The sequence below is a fragment of the Emys orbicularis genome, chromosome 23 (assembly GCF_028017835.1).
Source record: "Emys orbicularis isolate rEmyOrb1 chromosome 23, rEmyOrb1.hap1, whole genome shotgun sequence".
NCBI classification, from domain to species: domain Eukaryota; kingdom Metazoa; phylum Chordata; order Testudines; family Emydidae; genus Emys; species Emys orbicularis.
The window spans coordinates 11,864,209-11,891,077 of record NC_088705.1 but is presented as its reverse complement, the minus strand read 5'-3'; the positions used below and the strand labels follow the sequence as shown (position 1 = coordinate 11,891,077).

The 26,869-nt window shown below is 50.7% G+C and overlaps 1 protein-coding gene across 2 annotated transcripts; it reads left to right on the top strand.

Annotated features, from left to right (window-relative positions):
- The first annotated feature begins 540 nt into the window (after positions 1 to 540).
- OPRD1 (opioid receptor delta 1) lies at positions 541 to 26,561 on the top strand. 2 transcript variants are annotated; one of them, XM_065421648.1, is made up of 3 exons: positions 541 to 776; positions 20,812 to 21,161; positions 26,029 to 26,561. In XM_065421648.1, the coding sequence occupies exons 1-3, from the start codon at positions 541 to 543 to the stop codon at positions 26,559 to 26,561; spliced, it is 1,119 nt and encodes a 372-aa protein (XP_065277720.1). The 2 variants fall into 2 exon arrangements, with proteins under 2 accessions (XP_065277720.1, XP_065277721.1); XM_065421649.1 differs by having other exon boundaries at positions 658 to 776; positions 20,812 to 21,160; positions 26,025 to 26,561.
- The last annotated feature ends 308 nt before the right edge of the window (positions 26,562 to 26,869 follow it).

Here is a 26,869-nt window from a genome sequence, read left to right as displayed (position 1 = left end):
AAGAACCTGTCCCACTTGGAGCTCCTTGGCTAAGCTCCAGGGACCCCCTCCAAGGCTGGGGGGGGGGACACTTGTTGGCAGTTTCACCGCACATCGGGTAATGGGTGGAATGATCCGCACCCCCCCGCCCCATATGGGTTTTGATTGACAGGCCCGCCTTTTTGATCCCCTGCCACCACGTGGCTCCCGACGTCCGCGGGAGTTGTCAGGTTTGACACGAAACCGCTCGCGCACCAGCGGCTGCACATTCCCCGCTCTCCGCTCGGGGTGCGAGCCGCCGAGCAGGAGGAGGAGCAGCAGTAGCGGCGGGGGGCGCAGGAGAGCGGGGATCGGCTCCCCCCCAGCCGGAGCCCGAGCCAGGCTCCTGGTCCGTGGCAGCCGGTTCGAGGGGAGCCGCCGCGCCCAGAGGAGCCCGGGAGTCGGATGCACTTTAGGGGACGCGGGGGGGCCAGGCAGCAAACACGACCCCCCCCCCCCCCTTCCGCGGGTCCAAGAGGCGGCAGCTGCTTGGAAAGTCTCGCCCCACTTTGCACCGGCGCCATGGAGCTGTCCACACTGCCCGGTGCTGGAGCCGACTCCGAATTCTTCTTCAACAGCAGCCGCCTGCGCGACTCGCCCTGGGGTCCCTTCCCCAACGAGAGCTTCAACCACACGGGGCTGCCCGGGGCCAAGGACCCCACCTCCATCATCATCGCCATCGCCATCACCGCCCTCTACTCCGTGGTGTGCGTGGTGGGGCTGCTGGGGAACATCCTGGTCATGTACGGCATCGTCAGGTACGGGCGGCTCCCACCTGGGCCAGGTGTGCGGGGGGGAGGGGGAGGTCACCTGCCCGGCTCCAGGGAGCGAGTGGGACTAGGGTGACACGGCGGGGCAGGCTGGCCAGAAGCCAGAGTAGGTGTATGGGCGGGATATTGTGTGTGAGAAAAAGGGGGGGTGTTTGTGTACAGAATGGTGTGTGTGTGTACACAGAATGGGGTGTGTGGGTGTGGGTGTGTACAGAATGGTTGGTGTGTGTGTGTACAGAATGGTGTATGGGTGTGTGTGTGGGTATACAGAATGGTGTGTGTGTGTGTGTGTGTGTGTGTGTGTGTGTGTGTGTGTGTGTGTGTGTGTGTGTGTGTGTGTGTACAGAATGGTGTGGGGGGGTGTACATAATGGTGTGTGTGTGTACAGAATGGTGTAGGTGGGTGGGGGTGTACAGAATGCTGTGTGTGTGTGTGTGTGTGTATACAGAATGGTGTGGGGTGTATGTGTGTGTTGTGTGTACAGAATGGTGTGTGAGCGTTTGTGTGTGAACAGAATGGTGGTTGTGTGTACAGAATGTTGTGTGAGTGTTTGTGTGTGTACAGAATGTTGTGTGTGTACAGAATGGTGTGGGTGGGTGTGTACAGAATACTCTGTGTGTGTGTATATATATATATATATATATATATATATACAGAATGGTGTGGGGTGTATGTGTGTGTTGTGTGTACAGAATGGTGTGTGAACGTTTGTGTGTGAACAGAATGGTGGCTGTGTGTACAGAATGTTGTGTGAGTGTTTGTGAGTACAGAATGTTGTGTATGTGTACAGAATGTTGTGTGAGCATTTGTGTGTGAACAGCATGGTGGTTGCATGTACAGAATGTTGTGTGAGTGTGTGGGTACAGAATGTTGTGTATGTGTACAGAATATTGTGTGAGCATTTGTGTGGGTGGGTGTATAAAACCAGCATATTAGAGTATGGTGGGGTATGTGTGAAAACTCGTATTACATGTGAGAGTGAAGCTACAATGTGTGTGTGATAACAGAGCATTGTGTGTATGTCTGTGAAGCAACAGAGTATTGTGTGCGAATGAAAAAACACTTGTGTGTGAGACAAAGTGTGTCTGTGTGTGCGCAGCATGCCCTGGAGGGGAAGGAAGGTAAGGGGAGAATACAGAACCCCTAATGTAACTGGTTCCAAATGCTGCAAGTTCCTTTAGTTCCTAGTTGTGATTCATACAGTGTTAGTGTTGAAAGCTATTTACAACAGAAGGTCTAAAGCTGACCATGCTGCATGTTGGAAGAGGTGATGGTTGGAGGTTAGCAAAATGTCAATGCAATCCTAATATCCTGCTGTAAAAGCCAGTCCTACCAAATCAATGCCATCAAATGTCAATGTGATAAAATCAGTTGCAGAAGGACTTGTGCATAAGAACTGGGTTCAGTATATCTGTGTGTTGAAAGCTTCGCTGGTGGTGAAGAAGAGAGGGCAGAGGGCTCAAATCCTCAGCTGGCCTTAACTAGCGTCACTTAATTGAAGTCAATGGAACTACCCTGCGGGTCTGGACCACTGGGCATATTTATTTCCCACCCATGAAAATATGACACAGCCCTAGCTCATAAATGCATTGTTAGCCTAGAGGCTATGAGTCACCACTCACATGTGTCTGTGCTGAACCTGGAAATAAGCAAGGTGCCAATGTGTTTTTCCTTGTTATTTTTGACACAGATGAAATATACAATGCGTAGCTTTGTTAGCGGGAATTGGTGTGCGCATGCCGTGAGTTTCAGAATCCTCATCAGGTTACTGAGTCTCACAGCTAGGCTGCGCGTCCTGGCTGTATATTGCAGGTCTCGAATAAAACACCCTACGGGTAACGGAATGGAGATTTTCCTTATCAGTGGACAGTCATTCAGATGGCTGCAGATCTCAGCCTAATGATTCTGGCCTCAGGCACAATCAAATATTACCTGGATAGAGACGTGCTATTGCTCGCTATGACAGGTGAATCGTTGTGTGTTTCCCATGTAGGCGCCTGATCCAAAGCCCATCAGTGTCAATGGGAGTCTTTTCATTGCCTTCAGTGAGCTCTGGATCCGGCCCCTAGCCTGGCTCACCAGAATTCATAGCAAATTGGGCCCTGGAAATTTAGAGCCAGATCCTCAGCTGCTGTTGGTGTATCTGCAGTGGCTTTCCGTGGAATTACACCTGTTTACACCACCTGAGGATCTGGCCCTTAGCCTGTAAAATCTCTTTTGAGATCACGTTCTCCACGGTTCTCATTCATCCTTCCATCAGTCTCATAGCACACCCTCACTCCTGCTCTGTCACAAGGATCAGGAGTTCCGGGGGCTCCTGGATGTCCACCCCATAATGCTAATCCCCTGTCCATTCTCTTACAGTCTGTGTTGGCTCAAGAGCACAAGGGGCTGTAGCCCCAAAATTAATGCCTTCACTCTAGGTTTCTAGCTCCTGTTGGAGGGGCAAGGACAACAATTCTCCTGCCTTGGCATAGGGAGCTTAGAAGTTTCTTTACTCAAGACAGCAATTCTGTCATCCCCTATTTGTTCTGTAGGATGTTAGACAGTTTGCTTAAAACAAAAGCCATGTTCTTTCCGTACCCCCCACTGCTCACCATAACCCTCGCTGCACCTGATCACTGGGGCTGTCACTCATCTGGTACCAAATTTACCTCCCTCCCACACAAACCTACCAGCACTTCCTGGGTGAGGCCTGTAAATTATTGATATTGGGCATGCAGAGCCATCAAACTTGGGGCCAGATGCTGATGCCCTTACTGAAAATATCTGTGAAGTAATGCACTCTTCAGGGCTCGGGTAGCAGCATCCGGCCCTGAGGTTACAGAAAACTCAGTATATTTTAGTAGATAAATCCTGCACCATCTCCAACTTCTCCCTTGACTATTATTTATTAGTTATATTAGTTGTAGTAATATTACTGTAGCATCTAGGAGCCCTGGTCATGCACAACAAGCTATTTGTGCAAGGTGATGTACACATGTTTGCGCGTGTGTTTTCCTCATTTGGGGGTCTTTATCTCACCTTTTAACAGTCAGTTTCACACATTTAGAACCTGGGGGGTCGTGAGTTGTGTACTTTGCTCTTATATGGGGTTTTTCATCTGTGGATCTCAAAGCACTTTACCAAAGTAAGTATTAGCCCCATTTTACAGGTAGGGAAACTGAAGTATGGAGAGGTGAAATTATTGGCCCGAGGTCACACACTGATTCAGTGGCAGAACTGGGACTAGAACCTAGATCTTCAGACCCTTAGGCAAGATTGCCTCCCCTTTGAGAGGCAGCCACCCGCTTGAAAATCTCTCTGTGCATTTTTCAGCTGCAATGTGAAAGACCTACAGCCCTGTCATAATTGCTCAATCACCAACTCCAGTGTAACCAGGCCTTTGATTGGCGTGGTAAGAGAATAGGACTGGGAATCAGTCTTGGGTAACCTCGGCAAGTAACTTAGAGCACAATTTTCAAAAGTGCCTAAGGGACTTAGAAGCCTATGTCCTTGGGACTTAGGTCCCTAAGACACTTAGGGCCAGATTTTCAAAGGTATTTAGGTGCACAAAGATACAGATAGGTGCCCAGGAGGAGTTAAATATCTGAAAATCTGGTCCTTGAAAGTGTTACCCTTCAACTCTAAGGGCCTGGCTTTCAGGTGCTGAGTACCCCGGCAGCTGAAGATTCTCAGGCACCTCTGAAAATCAGGTCCAGGACTCCAATTTGTTATCCGTTTGCAAAATGGGGCAATGGTGCCGACATCACAGAACACTGTGCAGCTCCAATCAATGTTTGTGAAGTGCTTTGAGAGTCTCTGGGGAAAAAAATTGTCTAAGTGTTGTTATCAACATCATAACATGCGCATAAGAGGCTAACGATGGGTAGTAATCAGAGGTAGGAACTAAATAAGCTGTTTATTACGTGGGCTGTCGTAAAATGGCAGCTTTATTCCACAGTGCTTTGATTTACAATTTCCACCGCAGCTGCAGAAATTAGCAGAGATTTGTCTGGCGCCTGGGTTGGAAAAAGAAACCCTCTTGCTCCCCTTTCATCCCACCACTCCGTTAGTCTGAAGTGCTCATCCTGCTGGTGAATGGCAATGAATTAAAGCGGCGAACTTCCAGGAGGTTAATGATTCCCATTGTTGTGGCATAAGTGGCTACTGCGAAATCTCTGGTTTTCAGCCCCAGAGACGAAATATACGAGCAGAACCACACTCTCGCGTGCGGAGCCAAAAGCCAAGTTCACGGGAATTTAGCACAACTGGGCAAGATTGAATATACCCCATCAAAATCCCAACTTTTAGCTATTTTCAATTTCCCTCTGCTAGCACATTCGGTACATAGCAACCAGCACACCAGATTGGTCCAGCCCGGCTTTGGCTGTGCGGGAAATAAATGGTGTGACTCACAGGAGGTAAGTTACCCCACAAAACACAGACTGCATCAGGGCTGGAAGAAATGGAATGACCTGTGCATGATCCATCCTTCCCAATCCTGCTCCCATTGAACTCAATGGGAATCGCAAGCCAAGCAGGCCCCTTTCATTCTGTAGTGAAATCAAATAGGTCAGTGGGGGATTCCCCCCTCCCCATCCTGTCTCAGATATAGAATTGAAAAGGATTTTTTTGGACCTGATTCTGCACCATTGGCACAGCTCACTTCAGCTGACTTCAATGGGAGCAGGCTGGGCCTGATCCAAAGCTCCTTGAAACACTCCCCTTTGGCTTTGACAGTAGCAAGATTGGACCTTTACTGATTAGTTTTAGGGGGCTGGGGTAGGAAACGTACAGCGCCGTGAAGCCACGACTTTTGAAAGGAAGGGAAAGTACAGTATGGTTAAACTGCTCAAACAGTAGCTATTGTGGTATGTTCTCTGCCGCCCGCATCCTAGCAAGTAAAATAACACAAGGGTGTGCATTGGTGCCTGTATAATCTTTAGCCCGCCTCTGTCAGGTATTTTTAACCTTTGCAGCCCCCGCGAGCTGGCTGGGTGGGTGGGAGGACAGGTTGTGTGACTAGAAGATCAAACCGGGCCTGATCCAAAGTCTGGGGGGGATTTTCCATTGACTCCAACGGGCTTTGCATCAGGCCCCTACTGAAAAGCGAATTAAAACATCAAAGCTCTTCTAGAGACATATCCCATTGCAGCGTCATTGTGAAGGATGCACGTTATTGGCTCTTTAAAAAGCTGGTTCAGGAAAGAATTGTCAGGAAGGGGCTCTTTAAAAATCCATAATTGTTACCCGCTCCCGCTAAAGCTTAAAAATCTATCTAGGTTCATATATGGAGCCTACTGCGGTGGTCTAATGACCAGTGGTCTGAGACCCTAATCGCTTTAATCCATATGAAATAACCAATTGCCCATTCTACAGCACCTTCAGTCCGAGGCTCTGAAAGTGCTTTGCACAGGGGAGCGACACAATGCACCAGTCCCAGCCCATATGCTGAAACCAGCTGCAAAAGCGAAGACACCAGTGGGCTGGGAATCTGGCCCTAAAGGAAAAAGCACGGACCCAACCCTGCACGCCCTGGGCCATATTCTGCTTTCAGCTGCCCAAGTGAAGTGGCACCACTTAAATCAATGGAGTCACTCCAGATTTACAGCGGGGAAGCTGAGGGCAGGACCGAGCCCAGGCTGTACCTGGGACTCTCCTGTTAATTTCAAAGGGAATTCCACATATCCATGCAGGATAGGGCGCTAAAGCTGCATCCAACATGCCATTCACATTCAAAGCTCACTTCAAAGCTGACTAAGGAGGGCTGGGGGACGATCCTGCATGCCTGTGCAGATGAGAGGGTAGGGGGAGCAGGAAGAAGGGCAACAGGAAGGCGAAAAGAGCCTCTTCCCCCGTTTTCACGGACGCATGAAGCTCGGGAAGCAGGGAGGGCAGGACCTAGGCCCAGGCTGGCCAGCAGAGATAAGCCAATGGCAGGAAGGGGCACACGTTGGACCATGTGAGAGAACGTAGCAGGAGTCACTAAGGCCTGTGCCTTGGTTGCTCTCCCAGAACCACTGTCCCTGTCTCAGCCCAGGTGAGGCCGCTGGGCGAGGGCCCTGGTGCCCACCTTCTCCTCACACCCTCTTCCTCCCAGTCCTTAAATCCAGCGGGCAGGACTGTGCTGGGATCCTAGGCCTGGCTGCCCCAGCAGGGGGGACAGAATACAAGGGCTCTCCTCCTTTACTTACCTCGCAGGGGATGGAGCACCTTAGCCCTGGCATCTCCTGAGCACAACGACAACTCCTCTCTAGTGCCACTGATGGCGGTCGAGTCCCAGGCAGGTATTTGTAGGGCGGTCAGCAGGTCCATGGCGGATCCCTCCCACCCTGAGCTAGCTAGCAGAGCTGCAAGGGTGGGGAGGCAGCCATGCAGCCTCAGGGGTCCAAAAGGCACCGTGTCAACCTGGGGTACAAAGCTCCCACTGAGCCGTTGCTCTCTGCCACTAGAATTGACCCAAGGATCTTGCCCATAGTGGATCGCTCAGAGGAAAGGGTGGAACGTCTCTGCCAAGTGCAGAATCCAGTGGCCCTCGTGCGAAAGTGGAGCCCAAAAGGTCCTTTGATGAGTGATTCTTGGCCAAAATCAGAGATACGCACAGGGGGAGGCTGGAGCTGTGACATGTGTCCATGTGCTTCTAGCCAAATCTGTCAATTCCAGTGGGAGCACCCTTTGCTTTTTTTGTTCTGCATTTTAGCCAGGACCATTGTCCTGACATCAGATCTTTAAAATACCCCTTGAAACAACTGGCAGCTGCATGAGTGCCCTGGCGAATGGCCAGCGTTTAACGGCACTGTCTGATATAATTGCAGAAGATGAATCTTGGCGACTTCCACTCCTGCAGGAACCATGTGTTTCCTCTACGAGTGCCTGATGCCCAATTTGCTAAGAGAACATGTGTGTTGCAGAGGTGGGATTCCCAGAACCGCAGCGAAGGTCCTGGCAGTGTTTTTCTTTTAACCCTATATGGGCTTTCAAGGGTTTGTAACTCCTCCAACGAACCAGTTAGAAAAGGTTTCAGCCTCGGATGCACAATTTTGAGACCCCTTTGTTTTTAATTGCTTTGGCCTTTTGCAAGTTGCACGAGGCTATAAAAGGAAGAGCCGAGGCGGATCATTTCTAGTGGGACCCAATCTGAAGTCCTTCCTTAGGGTTCGATTGTGCCATTGCAGCTCAGCCCGGTGCTGGGGGCCCCAGAGCTTCCCAGGGTGTGGAAGAGCGAGAACATAAACTGCTACACCCTTAGAATACCACCTGTTCCTCTCATACCCAGAGGCTCCCCTAGCTGGCTCAAAGGGGCGGGGAGAGGGAAGGAAAGTTATGGCTCCACCTACACTCTAGCTCCGCCCTGTCCCCTTGGAGAATACAGCCATGGCTCCGCCTACTTTCCACCCCGGTCCCCTTGCGGGCATCCCAGGGGAATTATTAGGGAGCAGTCCCTCTGTTCCACGCTGAGTGCAGTGATGCCGCCTACGACAAACCCACAGAAGTCTAGCCAGATTCCAGCCCTTTGCTTTACTCAGCCCTTACTGGGTCTTCACTCAGGAAACTCTCACCAGCGTCCAGGAGGGTTTCTCTGAGGACAGCCTAGTCAGTCGAAATCGGCCCGGTTCGCTCGCCACCTCGTTAAATACGAAGCATTTCTAGGAGCGGGGATGCCATCCGCTTCAGAAGGAGCTCCTCCTGCAGGTGAGGGGGTGGGACTTGGCACCCACCCACACATGCATGCACATGCGTGGCTGTGCAGGAACACACCGATACATGCATCAACGCACAGACACACCCGGGCACACACCAATACACGTGTCGTCACAGCCCTGGTCAAGCTCCCTCTGCTGTGTTTGGATCCCACCACTGGACCAGGTGCTTTTAAGTTTCCCTTTGTAGGCATAGGCTCCAGCACAGGTTGGCCTCTCTGGCACATTCTCTGGGCACAGACTCTGGCTGCTAGCTCTTCACAGAAGGGGGATTTTCTAGTCCAACTGCGTAGGCCCTGAGACTAGCGTCAGCTCCCCCAGACACCACAGTAGCTTAAGCACACCCCATCCCAGAGCTCCAACCTTGTGATTTAGAGTTTACCGCCCCTCCGGGGACACAGGAGAGTGGAAGCACATAGGCACAGGCTTTGCATGAGGTTTCTAAGCCAATCCTTCTGCTTTAGACAGCGCACGAGATCTAGGCAAAATAAGAAACACCCTGCAAGTGAATCCCTGCATCAGTTTCCTCACCACTCGTCAGCCTTCTTTGGGATCTGCTCCGAGTGTCTAAGTGGCCCAGGACCCTTCCTCCTCCCCTTCCCTCCTGCCCAGGTCTTCTCCTCCAGAACGGGGAGTCTCTCTCGGACCTTTGCAGTCAGTGTCCTCCAGATCCTGGCTGCTGGTCAGGTAGGTAGAAATGTTCCTCCTCGCTCTGGAAATGTGCCCACTTGTGTTCATCCGTCAGGCACTCTCAGTTTTTAAATGCTAGCACCAACGCTAGGTTTTCTGTTCCCTTTCTGGGGAAATTCCACTCCTCCACCCTCCTTCCTGCCGACAAACTTAGTGGAACTGCTTTCCCCAGGCTTCAGCCATCCGATTGTCCTGTGGTGCTCCCATCTGAATGGGAACGGTTCATATTAATGACTCTCTGTTGCCCGTGGTCTAGGGGAGATGTGACACCGGGCCTGAGATCAGACGGCTGACTCCACTCGGTGACACAGCAATTTCATAAAACCAGCTAGAATTCTTATGTGGTCCATAGACAGATCCCCCAAATCATCACACACACCTCATCACATATGCACAAACAGAAACCCCTTGCAATATTCCACTTAGGAAAAACTGAGCAAGAAAGGTGCACGTCCCCTTACCACTGAGGGAATCCGTCTGTACCCCCACTTCATTACTGCACACCCCAGGCTTCCTCAGCCGCAGAGCTTGGGCTGAACAAGGTGGAGCTGGGGATGGAGGAGGAGCTGGGGCTGGAGGCAGAGCAGAGATGTGGCTAGGGGCAGATCTGGGCCTGGAGGCGGAGCAGGATTGGGGGCTGAACAGGGTTGGGGGCGGAGCTGGTCTGGGGGCGGAGCAGGGCTGGAAGCATGGCTCTCCCTCCACGCCCCTGTGGGGACTGGCCTGGTCCCTGGCATATGCCCCCCTGAACATTCCTTCGGGGCGCACCCCACAGTTTGGGGACCACTGCTGTAGTGAGGGTCTACCCTGAAGCACTACAGTTGCTGTAGTGGTTTAAGTGTAGACATAGCCTCAGAGGTGTGGTGGTGGAGGGTAACCTCACCTCCAGAACTTCTGTTCAGAATAACCTCCCTTCAGCAGGGAATCCAGAGACAAACCTCCAGCAGGAGAATGAACTGGAGATTAGCAAGACAAGGGGGGGAGGGATAACTCAGTGGTTTGAGCATTGACCTGCTAAACCCAGGGTTGTGAGTTCAATCCTTGAGGGGGCAACTTAAGAATCTGGGGCAAAATCAGTACTTGGTCCTGCTAGTGAAGGTAGGGGGCTGGACTTGATGACCTTTCAAGGTCCCTTCCAGTTCTATGAGATAGGTATATCTCCATATATTATATTAAGGTACAGGAGGGAATATCTTTTATTGGACCAACTTCTGTTGGTGAAAGAGACAAGCTTCCGAGCTCCACAGAGCTCTTGTCTCTCTCATATTACAGAATCATAGACTATCAGGGTTGGAAGGGACCTCAGGAGGTCATCTAGTCCAACCCCCTGCTCAAAGCAGGACCAATCCCCAACTAAATCATCCCAGCCCAGGCTTTGTCAAGCCTGACCTTAAAAACCTCTAAGGAAGGAGATTCCACCACCTCCCTAGAGAACCCATTCCAGTGCTTCACCACCCTCCTAGTGAAAACGTTTTTCCTAATATCCAACCTAGACCTCCCCCACTGCAACTCTTATCTAGCGCTTTTCCCCACTAACACAACCACGCCTCCTGAGTCCCAGCCCAGTGCTCTCTCCACCAGGCCATCCTGCCTCCAGAATAAACAGCGCCCCAGCGGTGTGACCCAGGAGTCGAACCCGAGTCAGCTACTGGGAAAGAAGCGTTGTACCCTCTGCAAAGAGAGGAAACAAAGTAAAGCCAAACCTCTGCTCTCATTTGCACTAGCGTTGTCAAGAGCTTGCTTAGGTCAACAAAGACAAATGCTTTACTCACCAGACAGCAGGCTGGGAACTTGCTGCTTTATTCCACTGCAGCCCAGCAGAGCCCGGGGGAGAAGAGAGTGCTCCCACTCACACACCAGCAAGCAAGGGAAGGGTGGAGCATGGTGCCATCCCAGAATGCTCTGGGTAACCCTAGCCTGACCAGTGTAGAGCCACTGGCTTCCTTGGACTTACCCCTGATTGACATTGGTGTGCGAGAGACCAGAGCTGAGCGAAGAGGGACAGATCCTCAGTTGGATCTGGGAGCTAGCATTTTACCCCAGCGTTGCACAGGGGTAAATGGCCGCTCAGGGCAGAGGTGGCCAGAACCAGGCCCTGCTAGTTTTTAAGCCGCTGCATTTTAAACCAAAGGTAACTTTTAGAACTGCCATTCCGGGCTGGGCTCACCTGAAGCCCTTTTGTTATTTACCTGTAAGAACAGGCACAAGCCATGCAAGAATCCTTCCTCCACTTTGCCACTAACCTTTCACTCTAACTGGAAAGGACCACACGTAGCTTTTCCCCTGTCTCTGGGCAAGCCTGAGGCTTTAATGGTGACAAAACATCCACTGGTTTTCTTTCCTCCTTCCCGTGGGATTCTGCAGCCTTTCTGTTCCCTTTTTCACAGGCCTAAAGTCTGTTTCATTCTGACACTTCAATCCACTGCCGATTCACTGCCTCTTCAGCCCGGCTGGTGTAAGCAGCTGGAGCAGGGTATGTGTGCCCCTCTCATAAATGCAGACTGGTTGTGATTTCCACCTGGGGGATCAGAGGAGAACCCCTGACTGGATTATCCAGCCCTCTGGGGCGGGAATATGGTCCACACCCCTGCTTTGAGTCTTTTCTGTGCTTCGACAATCCTATTGATCATAGTGGTTTCTCCCTTTGCGGCTCACCCCTACACTTTAATTGGGTGGATGTGCGGCCGTGTCCTTGTTTGAAATGCTTTGCATTAACCAAAGGGTTAGTTGTCTCCACACCTAGTACATGTGGGTTAATTAGAACACTTGGGCTCAAATTCATCGCGGGTTTAACTCTGGGTGAACTCAGGGAAGGGACATCTGGGACTGAATGTCACGGTCCCAGGCAACTCTCAGTCAAGGACGGGTTTGTACATGAGACGACACAAGCGATATTAATGTTCTAGCTTCATAGCTTGCACTTGTGTTTAATTAGTGAAGGCAGCTTTGTGTGAGCCCAGCGCAGCGGGGAGGTGCGCTGAAAAGTTGTGCTTTGCACTGGCTTGAAAGTGACTTCTGGCTGGAAGATGGTTTAGGCTCCTGTTTTCTCTCTCCCTTAAGTGTTTGTCATCATGGGTTTGACTAGCAATGAAGGCTACTTTGTGATTCTTCCCTACACAGCAGCTCCTCGGTAGGCTTAGGGAGCGCCATGTTTCTTCTGTCCCACCTAATAAAGTCACATTCGTTTTCCCCCTCTTGGAAACAATGGGGCACCAACCTTTAGTCCTTGTAATTTACTAATGTCAGAGGGAGTCAGCTGCTTCCAGGTACCCCGCCAGGCTTTCTGATGGGAGGACACATTAGGGGCTCACCCAACTAGCAGGCTGTGCTCTTGGACTGCCTGAGATCTAATCCTGGCTCTTCTGCTGCCCTGCCTGTGTGGACGGTGAGCACGTCGTATGGCTCCTGTGTGTAACTTCAGCGGTTCGGCCCACCTCCAAGGGGGAACGCTTGATGCTCTAGAAGAGGAAAGAGCGCCTCAAGGTTGTGTCATGGGATCTGTTCCTGGCTCCGCTAGACGTCCCATGTGACCTTGGGCAAGTTGCCTAATCTTCCCAGGCCTCAGTTCTCCAGCTGTGAAGTAGAGATGATGCTAACACCAATGATACTTCCTTTGTGACGTGCCTCTTTAGACCAGAAGCCCTTTGGACTCTCTCATTAAGTGTACGCACAAGGGCTAGCACAATAGGGCCCGCATCTTGGCTGTGGCTTCTAGGCACGACAGTAAGATTAGTTATTCATCACCATCATCATCCCTGCCCAACTGGGGTGTTGTGGAGATTAACTGGTTAACGTGGGTTCTGCACTTTGAACATGGGTGAGGAGCGCTCGGGCTTAAGGGACGACTTTCTGATTCATAGATTCATAGATTCTAGGACTGGAAGGGACCTCAAGAAGTCATCGAGTCCAGTCCCCTGCCCGCATGGCAGGACCAAATACTGTCTAGACCATCCCTGATAGACATTTATCTAACCTACTCTTAAATATCTCCAGAGATGGAGATTCCACAACCTCCCTAGGCAATTTATTCCAGTGTTTAACCACCCTGACAGTTAGGAACTTTTTCCTAATGTCCAACCTAGACCTCCCTTGCTGCAGTTTAAACCCATTGCTTCTTGTTCTATCCTTAGAGGCTAAGGTGAACAAGTTTTCTCCCTCCTCCTTATGACACCCTTTAAAATACCTGAAAACTGCTATCATGTCCCCTCTCAGTCTTCTCTTTTCCAAACTAAACAAACCCAATTCTTTCAGCCTTCCTTCATAGGTCATGTTCTCAAGACCTTTAATCATTCTTGTTGCTCTTTTCTGGACCCTTTCCAATTTCTCCACATCTTTTTTGAAATGCGGTGCCCAGAACTGGACACAATACTCCAGCTGAGGCCTAACCAGAGCAGAGTAGAGCGGAAGAATGACTTCTCGTGTCTTGCTCACAACACACCTGTTAATACATCCCAGAATCATGTTTGCTTTTTTTGCAACAGCATCACACTGTTGACTCATATTTAGCTTGTGGTCCACTATAACCCCTAGATCCCTTTCTGCCGTACTCCTTCCTAGACAGTCTCTTCCCATTCTGTATGTGTGAAACTGATTTTTTCTTCCTAAGTGGAGCACTTTGCATTTGTCTTTGTTAAACTTCATCCTGTTTAACTCAGACCATTTCTCCAATTTGTCCAGATCATTTTGAATTATGACCCTATCCTCCAAAGCAGTTGCAATCCCTCCCAGTTTGGTATCATCCGTAAACTTAATAAGCGTACTTTCTATGCCAATATCTAAGTCGTTGATGAAGATATTGAACAGAGCCGGTCCCAAAACAGACCCCTGCGGTACCCCACTCGTTATGCCTTTCCAGCAGGATTGGGAACCATTAATAACAACTCTCTGAGTACGGTTATCCAGCCAGTTATGCACCCACCTTATAGTAGCCCCATCTAAATTGTATTTGCCTAGTTTATCGATAAGAATATCATGCGAGACCGTATCAAATGCCTTACTAAAGTCTAGGTATACCACATCCACAGCTTCTCCCTTATCCACAAGACTCGTTATCCTATCAAAGAAAGCTATCAGATTGGTTTGACATGATTTGTTCTTTACAAATCCATGCTGGCTGTTCCCTATCACCTTACCACCTTCCAAGTGTTTGCAGATGATTTCCTTAATTACTTGCTCCATTATCTTCCCTGGCACAGAAGTTAAACTAACTGATGGGAGGACACAGTAGGGGCTCACCCACTGCCACAGCCGCAAGTGGATCTTTTTCTGTGTGGATAAAGGAGGCTCAATAATATACCTACAGCCGTCCACAGAAAGAGACTGACGAAAGGGGAGCGAGGTGACAGGCTGCACAGTGCATTTCCCCTCCTTACAATTTAGTGTGAGAACAGTGTGTTTCTATTACAAAGGAACGGCTTTGCCGAAACCATCATCTTGGAATCATAATTTCTCCATGACCAGAGGCCCGTGGCTGGCATTCAGCCAAGGAAATGTTTCTCTCGCTCTGCCCGCATGCTTAGCCAACCATAGATCAAAACCGAAATGACATCCTCTCCTAAGGAAGAGCGTCTGCAGGAATCACTGGTGTTTAGCAGTTGCAGGCGGCTCCAGAAACTCCTGCTAAGCGCCAAAGCCGCACCCCGGGACTGAGAGAGGATTTCCAAGCCATGAACCTTGGAGGGAACGCAGTCTCTTCTCTTTCAGCATGCGGTAACACAATGCTGCAGTCAGCAACGTGCTCGCTGAGCAATAGATTTTACACTAACTAAATCCACAGAGCTCCTAATAAAGTGCCCGGTTAGGGACAGAGAGTGGCTGCCAGGAACCGTCCGTGTCAGACTGGAAAAGCAGAGGGTGCTGCAGGGCAGGACTGGGGTACATTGGCAGAGCTATATGTGCAGGAAGCCCAGGTCTGGAATAGCTGGGTGGGGGTTGTAGGTTAAGACTGAAGGGCATGGTGGGAATTGCAGGGGGAGCGGGGGAGCTCCAGAACCATAACAGTAGGGGTTTCTGGAGATGAGGGCTGAGATGCATTGACAGAGCTGAGTGTTGGTATGACGGGACTTGGGCACAGAGTAGTGGGCGTTCCCGGCTGCCACACCCAGAATTCCCCTGGAGGCTGTAGGTGAGCAAAGGGGGTTGCTGATGCCCTCCATGTGTAACACACTGGCACAGTGAGTGTAGGGTGACCAGATGGTAAGGGGAAAATATCGGGACCACCGCTGGGGGGGGGGGGGGCTTTTTTTGTTGTTGGTTTTTTTTTTTTTTACACTCACCCATCCGGGTCTTCGGCGGCAATTCGGCGGAGAGTCCTTCAGTTGCAGACGGTCTTCGGCGGTATTTCGGCAGCGGGTAATAAACCTTCCCGACAAAGACAGAAGCACCCGCCGCCGAAATGCCGCCGAAGACCGTCAGCGACTGAAGGACTCGCCGCCGAATTGCCACCGAAGACCAGGAAACAAAATATCGGGACAAATGGCGTCCCGACCGTACTCCGGTCGGGACACGGGACAAACTCCTCAAAATCGGGAAAGTCCCGATTTTATCGGGACGTCTGGTCACCCTAAGTGAGTGTCATGGCCATCTCTAGGGCTGGTCCATATAACAACCTACTACTGCAACCAGCTGACCAAGTTACTTCTGTAGCTCACAAAGCAGAGGGGGCATGCTTTTATTGTGAATGGTACTGGGTTCAAATCCTGCTCCCACCCAGGGGGTGATCACACTTGAATTCAGGGAGGGCCAGGACTAAGATTGTGGCTGGCTCCATTAAAAGGGGGCCAGGCTCACCAGGCCCATTCTTGCACCCCAGGCTTGGACCAGCCGCAACATCAGGTTCACTAGGGAAGAGTGTGTAGGGAGTTACTTGCCTGTGGGGTGTCTTTGCAGCAGGAGGGTACCCAGATACCAGACCTGCACCACAGCCACCACATGACGGGGCCAGGCCGCCAGTCAGTTAGTCCCCAGACTGTGGTGCACATCACTAATCAGGAAAGGCAAGGGCCCCATTGTTACTTTGAAACAGGAAGGGCAAGATGCTACCACGTATTGTCCCTTCCATTCCACTCCTACTACCCTGGACCTCTGGTGACAGGACAAATCATGCAACATAACATACACAGCTGACCCGGCCTAAGCCTCTGCTGTCTACCTATCCATAAAACTCCATTTTCATGGTCCAGCTCATGACTGACCACAACATCTCCCAAGGTTTTGATGACCCACTTCCTGGGCAATCATCAGAACCGAACACCAATCACACCTCTTCTCCACTTCAAGCAGGTCTGGTTTGCAGCTTGCCCCTGTGGTGAACAGACTCAGCAGCTCTCAAACCAACTGAGGAAGCAAATTCCAAAGTCAAGAACACTTGGCCGAGACCAGACTGGGGCTATGGCTGTAGATCTTTCTGAATGCCGAGAGCTTCATAGATTCCACGGTTCAGAACCTTGAAGACCTTGGAACCCTTTAGAATATTCAAGGTTCTAGATTTTGCCTCATGCAGGAACCTGACCTTTTAGACCTTCTGAGGGTGGCATCCCATGATTTAAAGGGCAAAAGGGGAAAAAAATAATTTCATTCATGTTCTGAACATTCTCAATGTTTGGTGAGGGACCCAGGACCTCATCCCTAGTGCCGTTATGAAAATGGCTAATTGCATTTGTTTCTACATGTTTAATACGCATTGAAACATTCTGCAACCAGGAAGGAGCGTCTTTGTGGTTAGTGCAGAATATGGTGACAAGGCAAAACTCTTGAGCTCTATTCCAGGACCTGCTAGCCGTTGGCTGCATTGATTTTGTATAAACTGCGTAATCTCTTAGGCCAGAATTTTCAGAAGAGCTCAGCTCTCATTTAGGCATCTAAATGAATACCCAGATTTTAGACATCCTGAACAGTGCTTTGAAATAAGCAGCTAAATTAAGCTGGCATCTCAATAAGCAGACAGATATTCAAAAGACATCAGCACATCAGGTGCACATTGAGTGCTGAGCACTTCTGAAAAGCTATCTGTAAGTGTCACAGTAGGAGCTGCTATACACAGGGAAAACCCGGCCCAGAACTCTTCTGGAAATGTGTCCCTGTATGCCTCAGTTTACCTGCTCTGAAATGGTTCGAATAATCATGTTGTTCTGGGCTCCATTATATAAAGTTTGTAAAGTCTTTGGGGAAGCGTAGGTGAAAAAAAGCTAAAATTGCAAAGAAATATTATTAATCATGATGTTTCAGCATGTTAGTTCCCTTAGGCAGCTGAATGGATTTCTGCAAGCAATCTGGTAGAAAACAAAACTGAGTGGAAAAAAAGAAAGAAAGAAAGAAAGAAAGAAAGAAAGAAAGAAAGAAAGAAAGAAAGAAAAGCAGCCAGCCATATGAGAAAGGTTGCCTAACTGCCTCTCTAGCTGCAGAGATAGATTAAATTGGTTTAATTTGAAACCAGGCCTTGTCTGAAAGACTTTTCATGCATTATTACCTCATCTTCCTTTGAATTCTCAAAGCAACTGCTTTTCTCTCCAGTCTAGCTACAGAAATGATTATTACCTCCTTGTTCAGCTAATGGGATTAGAACCTCGGCAGGCTCTGAACTTTATTCTACTCTTTCCTAATGAGAGCCCCAATTCAGCCAAGTACCTGAGCATGGGCGTAATTTTAAGGAAACCACTTAAGCACATATTTAAGGCTATGGGCTTGTCTACACTGGCAACGCTAAAGTGCTGCTACGGCAGCACTTTCATGTGGCTTGTGTAGTCGCAGCAGAGAGCTCTCTCAGCGCTCTAAAAAAACCACCTCCACAAGGGGCGTGGCGCCCAGCACCAGTGCACTGTCTACACTGGCGCTTTACAGCGCTGAAACTTGCTGCACTCAGGGGGGTGTTTTTTCACAGTTTGCACTACAAAGATAAACCCACCTATGTTACCCCTTGTCTACACTGGCAATTTACAGCGCTGAAACTTTCTTGCTCCCAGCAGTGGAAGAAACGCCCCCCGTGAAGGTGGGTTTTTTAGAGTGCTGGGAGAGAGCGCTTTAGCGTTGCCAGTGTAGACTAGCCCTTAGGTTGACTTACAGCCACCGCATTAATCACTGAGGTGGCTCACGTCCACCCTACCTTCCTTCTGTCGGTGGTACCCATCCTCACCAGGAGCGGTTCCACCAACTGAAGAGGGGCAGCGTGGAGGTCTGAGAGCCAGGGATCTCAGCTCCACGCAGATCCCCACCGGGAGAGCTGCTGCCCGCTGGGGTTTCTTGCCTCCAGCCGGGAGACAAACACACCGAGTTCAGTCGGCTGCCCTGCTCCAGTAGGTTCTCAGCAGGGAGCCCAGGCAGCAGCCAGCCCAAGCCGGGACCCTGGCTTGGAGTGGAGACCAGACCGCAGCCTGGCTTGTGAGCCAGCTTTCTTGTCAATTTCATGGCTCCCGCGGAGCCGTGAAATCAACAAGAATGACAGCCCACAGGGGACGTAAGGAAAGCAGGGTCTACACAGACACTGCATCAGCCTAACTACTCCAACATAAGTCCTACGCCTCTCGTTGAGGTGGTTTTATTATGCCAACATAGCAGGGGAGTTACATCGGCCGGAGGAGCATTTCAGTGCATAAACCGCCGCTGTTTTGTCAACAAAACTGTGTAGCGTAGACAAGGCCTTGAACTGATCCTAGATGTACCAGTGTTGAAGAACTATGGACCCAATCCTGTAAGGTGCCAAGCACCCTCTAGGGCTGGTCTTCACTAACGCCGTAAGTTACGCTACAACGTAACTGAAGTCGACATAACTTAGATCAACTGACAGCGGTGTCTACACCGCACTATGTCCATGGGAGACGCTCTGCCATCGACTTAGAGTGTCTTCACCGCTGCATCAATCGTAGCAGTGTTGATTTAGCTGGTCAGGTGGACGTGGCCCTAGTCCTGCTGAACCAGGGTGCTCAGCCCGTTACAGGATCTTGCTCCAATGCCCCTGTCATAACTATAAAGGGAAGGGTAACAGCTCTCCTGTGTATAGTACTATAAAATCCCTCCTGGCCAGAGACTCCAAAATCCTTTTACCTGTAAAGGGTTAAGAAGCTCGGGTAACCTGGCTGACACCTGACCCAAAGGACCAATAAGGGGACAAGATACTTTCAAATCTTGGGGGGGAAAGGCTTTTGTGTGTGCTCTTTGTTTTAAGGGGTTGTTCGCTCTTGGGACTGAGAGGGACCAGACATCAATCCAGGTTCTCCCCATCTTTCTAAACAAGTCTCTCATATTTCAAACTTGTAAGTAAAAAGCCAGGCAAGGCGTCTTAGTTTTACTTTGTTTTCTCAACTTGTAAATGTACCTTTTACTAGAGTGTTATCTTTGTTTGCTGTACTTTGAACCTAAGACAGAGGGGGGTCCTCTGAGCTCTTTAAGTTTGATTACCCTGTAAAGTTATTTTCCATACTGATTTTGCAGAGATGATTTTTACCTTTTTCTTTAATTAAAAGCCTTCTTTTTAAGAACCTGATTGATTTTTCCTTGTTTTTAGATCCAAGGAAGTTGGATCTGTATTCACCAGGAGTTGGTGAAAGGAAGGAGGGGGGAAGGGTCAATTTCTCCTTGTTTAAGATCCAAGGAGTTTGGATCTGTATTCACCAGAAAATTGGTGAAAAGTTTCTTAAAGCTTCCCAGGGAAGGGAATGGTGGCAGCAGACCAGAACTAAGCTGGTAATTAAGCTTAGAAGTCCTCATGCAGGCCCCCACACTTGTACCCTAAAGTTCAAAGTGGGGATACAGCCTTGACAGCCCCAATTTAAGGTCAATGGGATTTAATCGTGTGTTTAAAGCTAAGCAAGTGCTTAAGTGCTTTGATGAATCACATCCTGAACTGGGACAGATGGTTCATTTCTGCACATATCCCTTCAACAAGGAAGCCAGGAAAGATGGATTCGTACCCAGTGTGCACCTAGGTTCTGATCCAACACCCACTCAAGCCCTGAGAAAGGCTCCCATTGGCTTCAATGAGTTTTTGGATCGAGCCCTTAACCCTTACTGAAGTGGATATTTGCCCAGTGATGTTTTGCATCATCCCCATGGAAAGTTCTGTTTTGATAAAATGGGGGGCGGGGTGGAAAAGGGGAGTGGGGTTGCATGGAAAATTCTCAACCCAGCTCTCACGGTCACGTTATAGATGAGGGTCTGGGCTCCAGACCCTCAACGGCATAGGTATCAACTCCGTGGGTGCTTTGGGGCTGGAGCACCCACGGAAAAACAAATAGTGGGTACTCAGCACCCACCAGCCACCCGCCGATTAGCTGCTTGGCGGGCCCCACCCATCAGCTGCTCAGCAACCCCGCAAATCAGCTGATGGGTGGCGGGTGGGAGGCACTGCGGTGAGGAGGCGGAGCAGGGGCAGTAAAGGGCAGAGCGAGGGTGGGGCATGCTCAGGGGAGGGGGTGGAGTGTGGGCAGGAAGAGGCGGAGCAAGGGTGGGGCAGAGGGGGGGTGGAGCAGCCCCCCAGAAAGAACAAAGTCGGTGCCTGTGCTCAATGGTATTTAGGGGTCTTAATCCCATTGGTTTCAATACCTAAATTCCTTTGAGGATCTGGGCCTTAGGTAGTCTCCACACAGCACCCATATCCCCTTGGCACTGAATAAAACTCTGATGCACTTTAACATTTCTCCTTCACTCTGTGCCTTCAGATACACCAAGATGAAAACGGCCACCAACATTTACATCTTCAACCTGGCCCTCGCAGATGCCCTGGCGACGAGCACGCTGCCCTTCCAGAGTGCCAAATACCTGATGGAGACCTGGCCCTTCGGGGAGCTGCTCTGCAAGGTGGTCCTTTCCATCGACTACTACAACATGTTCACCAGCATCTTCACACTGACAATGATGAGTGTGGATCGCTACATTGCCGTCTGCCACCCGGTCAAGGCCCTGGACTTCCGCACCCCAGCCAAAGCCAAGATCATCAACGTCTGCATCTGGGTCCTCTCCTCTGTGATTGGCGTGCCCATCATGGTCATGGCTGTGACCAAGTCAAAAGGCAAGTGAACGTGGCCCCCTGCTGTGATCCATTGACTGGCGTGTATGCCAGCGCCAATCAACCCTCCTGTAACAGGAGAACTGACACTCAGGCATCGTCCACACTTGTGGTGGCTACACACCCCGGTGAAAAAGAGGCTGTGTCCATGCTGCGGTATGTAGCTATAACACAGCAGTGGAAGGCTCTGGCCAGGGAGTGGCAGTGGCAAAAGACTCCAGCAGCGGGGAGCTCCCAGAGCCTTTTCCCTCTGCCAGAGTTTTTCCCTGTGGTGGGGAAAGGCTCCGGATGCAGGGAGGCAGCAGGACACTATACTCCATCAATAGTGCTAAAAAGAGCAGTGTAGCTGGAGTAGGCGCTGCTTGGGCATGCAAAGAGCCAGTCAGGGTACATACCCTAAGGCTCTGGCATGGCTGTACTCTACTCACCTAACCAGTGCCTCACCGTTTACACTGCTATCTATACCGGTGTTAGCTGGGGATAAGTGCAGGGCCGGCGCTTCCATTTAGGCGACCTAGGCGGTCGCCTAGGGCACCAGGATTTGGGGGGGCGGCATTTTGCCGCCCTCGGCGGCAGGGGGTCCTTCTGCGCTCCGGGTCTTCGGCGGCAATTCTGCGGCGGGTCCTTCACTTGCTCCGGGACCCGCCGCCGAAGTGCCCTGAAGACCGGGAGCGCGGAAGGACCCCCCCCCCCCCGCCTCAGAATTGACAACGACGACCGGGAGCGCGGAAGGACCCCCCCGCCGCAGAATTGCCGACGACGACCAGGAGCGCGGAAGGACCCCCGCCTAGGGCGCCAAAAACCCTGGCACCGCTCCTGGATAAGTGTAAGACATAAGTGTAGATGCAGCTTCAGGGAGCTGCAGGCTAGAACAGGGCTGCCCGGGGGGGGAAAGTGGGGCAATTTGCCCCAGGCCCCAGGCTCCGCAGGGGCCCTCACGAGAATGGCTGAGGCTCCCTCCCCGGCCCCGGCCCGACCCCACCTCTCTCCCGGAGCCTCAGCGCATCCAGGAGCGTCCCTGGCTTCGGCAAGGCCTGAGCTCCTCCCCGCTCAGAGCCGCGTGGTAAGGGGGCGGGGCTGCGAGCTCCGGGCCAAGTGGCGGGAGCTCAGGGCCCGTTGGAGCTCGCAGCCCCGCCCCCTTACCACGCGGCTCTGAGCAGGGAGGAGCTAAGGCCCTACCGGAGCCACGTTGCAGCTCCTGGATGCGGCCGCTCCTGGATGCGGCGCGCTGAGGCTCTGGGTGAGGGGGGAGCCGCGGGTAAGGGGCCGGGGCTGGCGGGATTGGATAAGGGGCAGGGAGGGGGCAGAGGTTGGGGGGGTGGTCAGGGGACAGGGAACAGGGGGGTTGGATTGTGGGCGTTCTGGGGGTCTGTCAGGACTCGGTGGGGGGGGTGGATAGGGGTTGGGGCAGTCAAGGGACAGGGAGCAGGGGTGGGATCCCGGGGTGGTGGTTGGGGGAGTCTCTGGGGGACAGTGAGGGAACAAGAAGCAGGATGCGTTGGGGATTCTGAGGGGGGCGGGCAGTCGGGGGGCAGGAAGTGGGTGGGGGTCAGATGGGGGCAGGGCCAGGCTGTTTGGGAGGCACAGCCTTCCCTACCCTAAAGCTCATTCAGCAGTTTGAGGCTTGCAGAAGAGCCAAGCTGTTAGCTTTTCCATTAGGGCTGCCGTCCCTTTCACTTCTCAAATGCCAAATTATAGTCTATATTTAATTTCAGTGCCATAGGGAGATTCATGTCAGGGGAGGGTAGCTTCATTTAAAATTAGCCACTGCGGGAGGGATCACATGAGAAGAGCAATATCCTACACCACCTACCTCCTTCCCAACCCTACCAAGGGACACCCCCCTCCCCTGCATTCCCTGAGGCTTCAGAGGGATTAATTCAGTGGTTCTCAAACTTTTGTACCGGTGACCCCTTTCACATAGCAAACCTCTGAGTGCGACCCCCCCTTATAAATTAAAAACATTTTTTTATATATTTAACACTATTATAAATGCTGGAGGCAAAGCGGGGTTTGAGGTGGAAGCTGGCAGCTTGCGACCCCCAGTAATAACCTCGTGACCCCCTGAGGGGTCCTGACCCCCAGTTTGAGAACCCCTGTGTTAATTTAATTTTAGCACCCTGTGTCCATTCACATGCATGTGCTATTTTGAGCATTTCAGTTCTCACAACATAGGCTCATCCCAGATTCTGGAACAAGCTCAAATGCTCAGTTCGTGGAGTATGTACATAAGCTGTACTAAAGACAAACCCACAGTAACCGTCTCCAGTTTGTGAGGGACCCCATGGAGCCAGTCTCTAGGAAACAGATAAATGCATGGAGGTTAAGTCCATTAATGGCTATTAGCCAGGATGGGTAAGGAATGGTGTCCCTAGCCTCTGTTTGTCAGAGGGTGGATGGAGATGGATGGCAGGAGAGAGATCACTTGATCATTACCTGTTAGGTTCACTCCCTCTGGGGCACTTGGCATTGGCCATTGTCGGTAGACAGGATCCTGGGCTGGATGGACCTTTGGTCTGACCCAGTATGGCCATTCTTATGTTCTTATGTTCTAACCTAAATGAACCCAAAGTTATGGAGACAGATATGAGTCAAGGAAGCCAACAGAGTATCAGAAACCTGGAAAAATCTCTGACTGGATGGGCTCAGGCGTTTGGTCACAAGCTGAGGTGGTTCAACAGTTTTGGATTTTTTTTTTTAGCAGAATTTTTTTATTGTTTCTTTAAACAATTAAACACAACAAGCAGCAAATATTTGGCCACATACTTCTGAAACCCCAAACCATATTCAGGTTTTGGCAGACTAATTTCAGCTTTTCAATTAAAAAAAAAACACAACAAATTTTGAAGGAAAGCAGACATTGTCCGTGATTTTTTCTGCTTTTTAACAACCCCTAGTTTTCGATCCAAAAAAAGTTTTGACAGAAAAATATTTGTCCAACCCTTTTAATGAGCTTTAGTGCCTTTTAGCACTAGCTGATGCTGAGAACCAATGATACCTTGTAAAGAAGTTCTCTCAAAACTGGATTTGTGCCGAGATGCGGAAGGTTTATTTTTCCCAGGGCTGCCCGTGGGGGGGGGGGGGGAGAGCAAGTGGGGCAATTTGCCCCGGGCCCCGCAGGGGCCCCCACGAGAATATAGTATTGTATAGTATTGCAATTTTTTTTTATAGAAGGGGCCCCTGAAATTGCTTTGCCCCAGGCCCCCTGAATCCTCTGGGTGGCCCTGGGCTAAAGGGGAGGGATGGTGGTGCGGTTAAAGCTATGGGCTAGGACAAAAAAATTCTGGCTTCCATTCTTGGCTTTGCCCCAGACTCCCCCCATGCAGATCACTGAATTCCTCAGTTCCCCCCAAACCCATCCCACCTCCCCTACATGCCCTAGATCTCCCAGTGGTTCCTCTCCTGCCCTGTCTCTTAGCGAAGGTGATTAGTTCTGACCTTGAGCAGGCTGGTTAGTGGTGGGATGTCGCTGTCAATGTCCATTTGGCAGCCTCTCTGCAATGAGTCCTTGGCCCCATTTCCAGAGTACAGGCATCTGCATCACAGGGATCAGTGTTACGACTGGCAGTGATCAGAGGAAGGGCTTTATCGTTACACATCCGTAGAGGCTTCTGTTTAAGAATCTCAAGGCATTTATCATTTGTACAGCAGCATGGCCCAGAAGCCCTAAATCAGGATAAAGGTCCCACTGTGCAAGGTGCTGTACACACGTCAAAGGAAAAGATGGCCCCTGCCCCAAAGAGCCCGCAATCTATGTATGCTTTACAAACATTAATTAGCCCTTACAGTGTAGCATGAGACAGGTAAATAGTGTTAGACTGATTTTACGGATGGGGAAACTGAGGCACCAATAGGTGAAATGTAGCACTCCAAAACTCAGACCAGACCCACCCTGAAGTTTGGAGCAGGAGTTTGGATCTGGGTCTTTGACTCTGTGCCCAGATCTCGTTAATGCCAAAGGCCATTAAATGTGTCAGTGGCAGAGTTTTTGAAAGCCCCTATTGTAATTGCAAACAACAATTCTTCATTAGTTTTCATGAAGTTTACAGATCAAGTACATTCTCATCTTAACACTAACACACACTTTTGATCTAGGTAATTACAGGGATATACATAAAGTAATGTGATAGCAATCCACAGGTTATAGATAAGTGAAGACAATACCATTAACAGTTCCTTTGAACTAACACACAAGTGAACTGGCCTGATTACATTACAATACCTTTTGACACTCCTTGGATTTCTATTAGCATACGAGTGAATTAGCCTGCAACCCTGTCCTGAGCTGGCACATGGGTAGATAGCATCACACCAAGTCACCAGCACTAACCACTAGGCAGCACTCCATCTCTGAAGCACTCTGTTTAGCCAGCGTTAAATCAAACCAAGCGCAAATGTTAGGAATTTAGCTAGATCTGTTAGGAAACTGACAGGTGCCAAGGTTGGAAGCTGCATGCACACAGACAGAGCTGTCTGCTGAAAAAGGGTGCCCGGTGGGCTGCATGGAGGATTGTGGGGGTGGCAACTTTGAGATAGTCTAATCATTTGAATACAATGGGAGACACAGCATGCAAATAAGGCCCTATTGTATGCAAAAGCAGGCTCCTACTCTGGTGCAAATTAGGCCTGTTGAATTCAACTGCAGTTCCAATTATCCTGCTGATGTGATCCCCCTTGGTGTAAGACTGTCAGGAGTATTTAATTATGTTGAAGTAGAAACACAGGAACACGGTAGGAGTTTCTTGCCTATGCCATTTTAATAAGCAGAGAGGGCTATAAATGCACCCCTGGGGCAGCTGATTAAGGGGGTATTCCTCTGGCTCTCTCTCCCACCTATCCACCACTCTCCCTTACCCTCTCTCCCCTGCAGATGGGATCGTGCTCTGCATGCTCCAGTTTCCCGACCCCGCCATGTACTGGGACACGGTGACCAAGATCTGCGTGTTCATCTTCGCCTTCATGGTGCCCATCCTGGTCATCACCATCTGCTACGGGCTCATGATCCTCCGCCTCAAGAGCGTCCGCCTCCTCTCGGGCTCCAAGGAGAAGGACCGCAATCTGCGTCGCATCACCCGCATGGTGCTGGTTGTGGTAGCGGCCTTCATCATCTGCTGGACGCCCATCCACATCTTCGTCATCGTCTGGACGCTGGTGGACATAGACAAGAAGAACCCCTACGTGGTGGCCAGCTTGCACTTCTGCATCGCCCTGGGTTACACCAACAGCAGCCTCAATCCCGTCCTCTACGCCTTCCTGGACGAGAACTTCAAGAGGTGTTTCCGTGAGTTCTGCCTGCCCTTCCGGTCCCGGATGGAGCAGAACAGCTTCTCCCGAGCGAGGACCACCACCCGGGAGCGCGTCTCCACCTGCACCCCTTCCGAAGCCCTCAATAAGCCGGCATGACTAGGCATGGACAGCCACCGGCGGGGTTCCCGTAGCCGCAGAGGGGAGGAACTGCTCTCGGAGGTGACTCAGGTCACCACCACGGAATTCTAGTGGAGGTGACTGGAGGCGAGCGGGCAGGGGTGGGGGGCTCATCAAGGACTCTTTTAAAAAAATATATTTGCAAATGCTTGATTTTCCATGAAGACACCAGGGGGATGGGGAATTGGGCAGGGGGCGGGGGAGTCACAAAGCAACAGATTCCTGGCTGAACATTTCTAAGAACTGCAGAAAAACAAACCGCGGCATCGGATGGGGAATGAGGAGGA

Excerpts from the sequence above, each read along its gene's own strand:
- OPRD1 (XM_065421648.1), top strand. The coding sequence starts at position 541 with ATGGAGCTGTCCACACTGCCCGGTGCTGGAGCCGACTCCGAATTCTTC. Across the intron at positions 777-20,811 it reads GTCATGTACGGCATCGTCAG|ATACACCAAGATGAAAACGG; the intron begins GTACGGGCGGCT and ends CTGTGCCTTCAG. Across the intron at positions 21,162-26,028 it reads GGCTGTGACCAAGTCAAAAG|ATGGGATCGTGCTCTGCATG; the intron begins GCAAGTGAACGT and ends TCTCCCCTGCAG.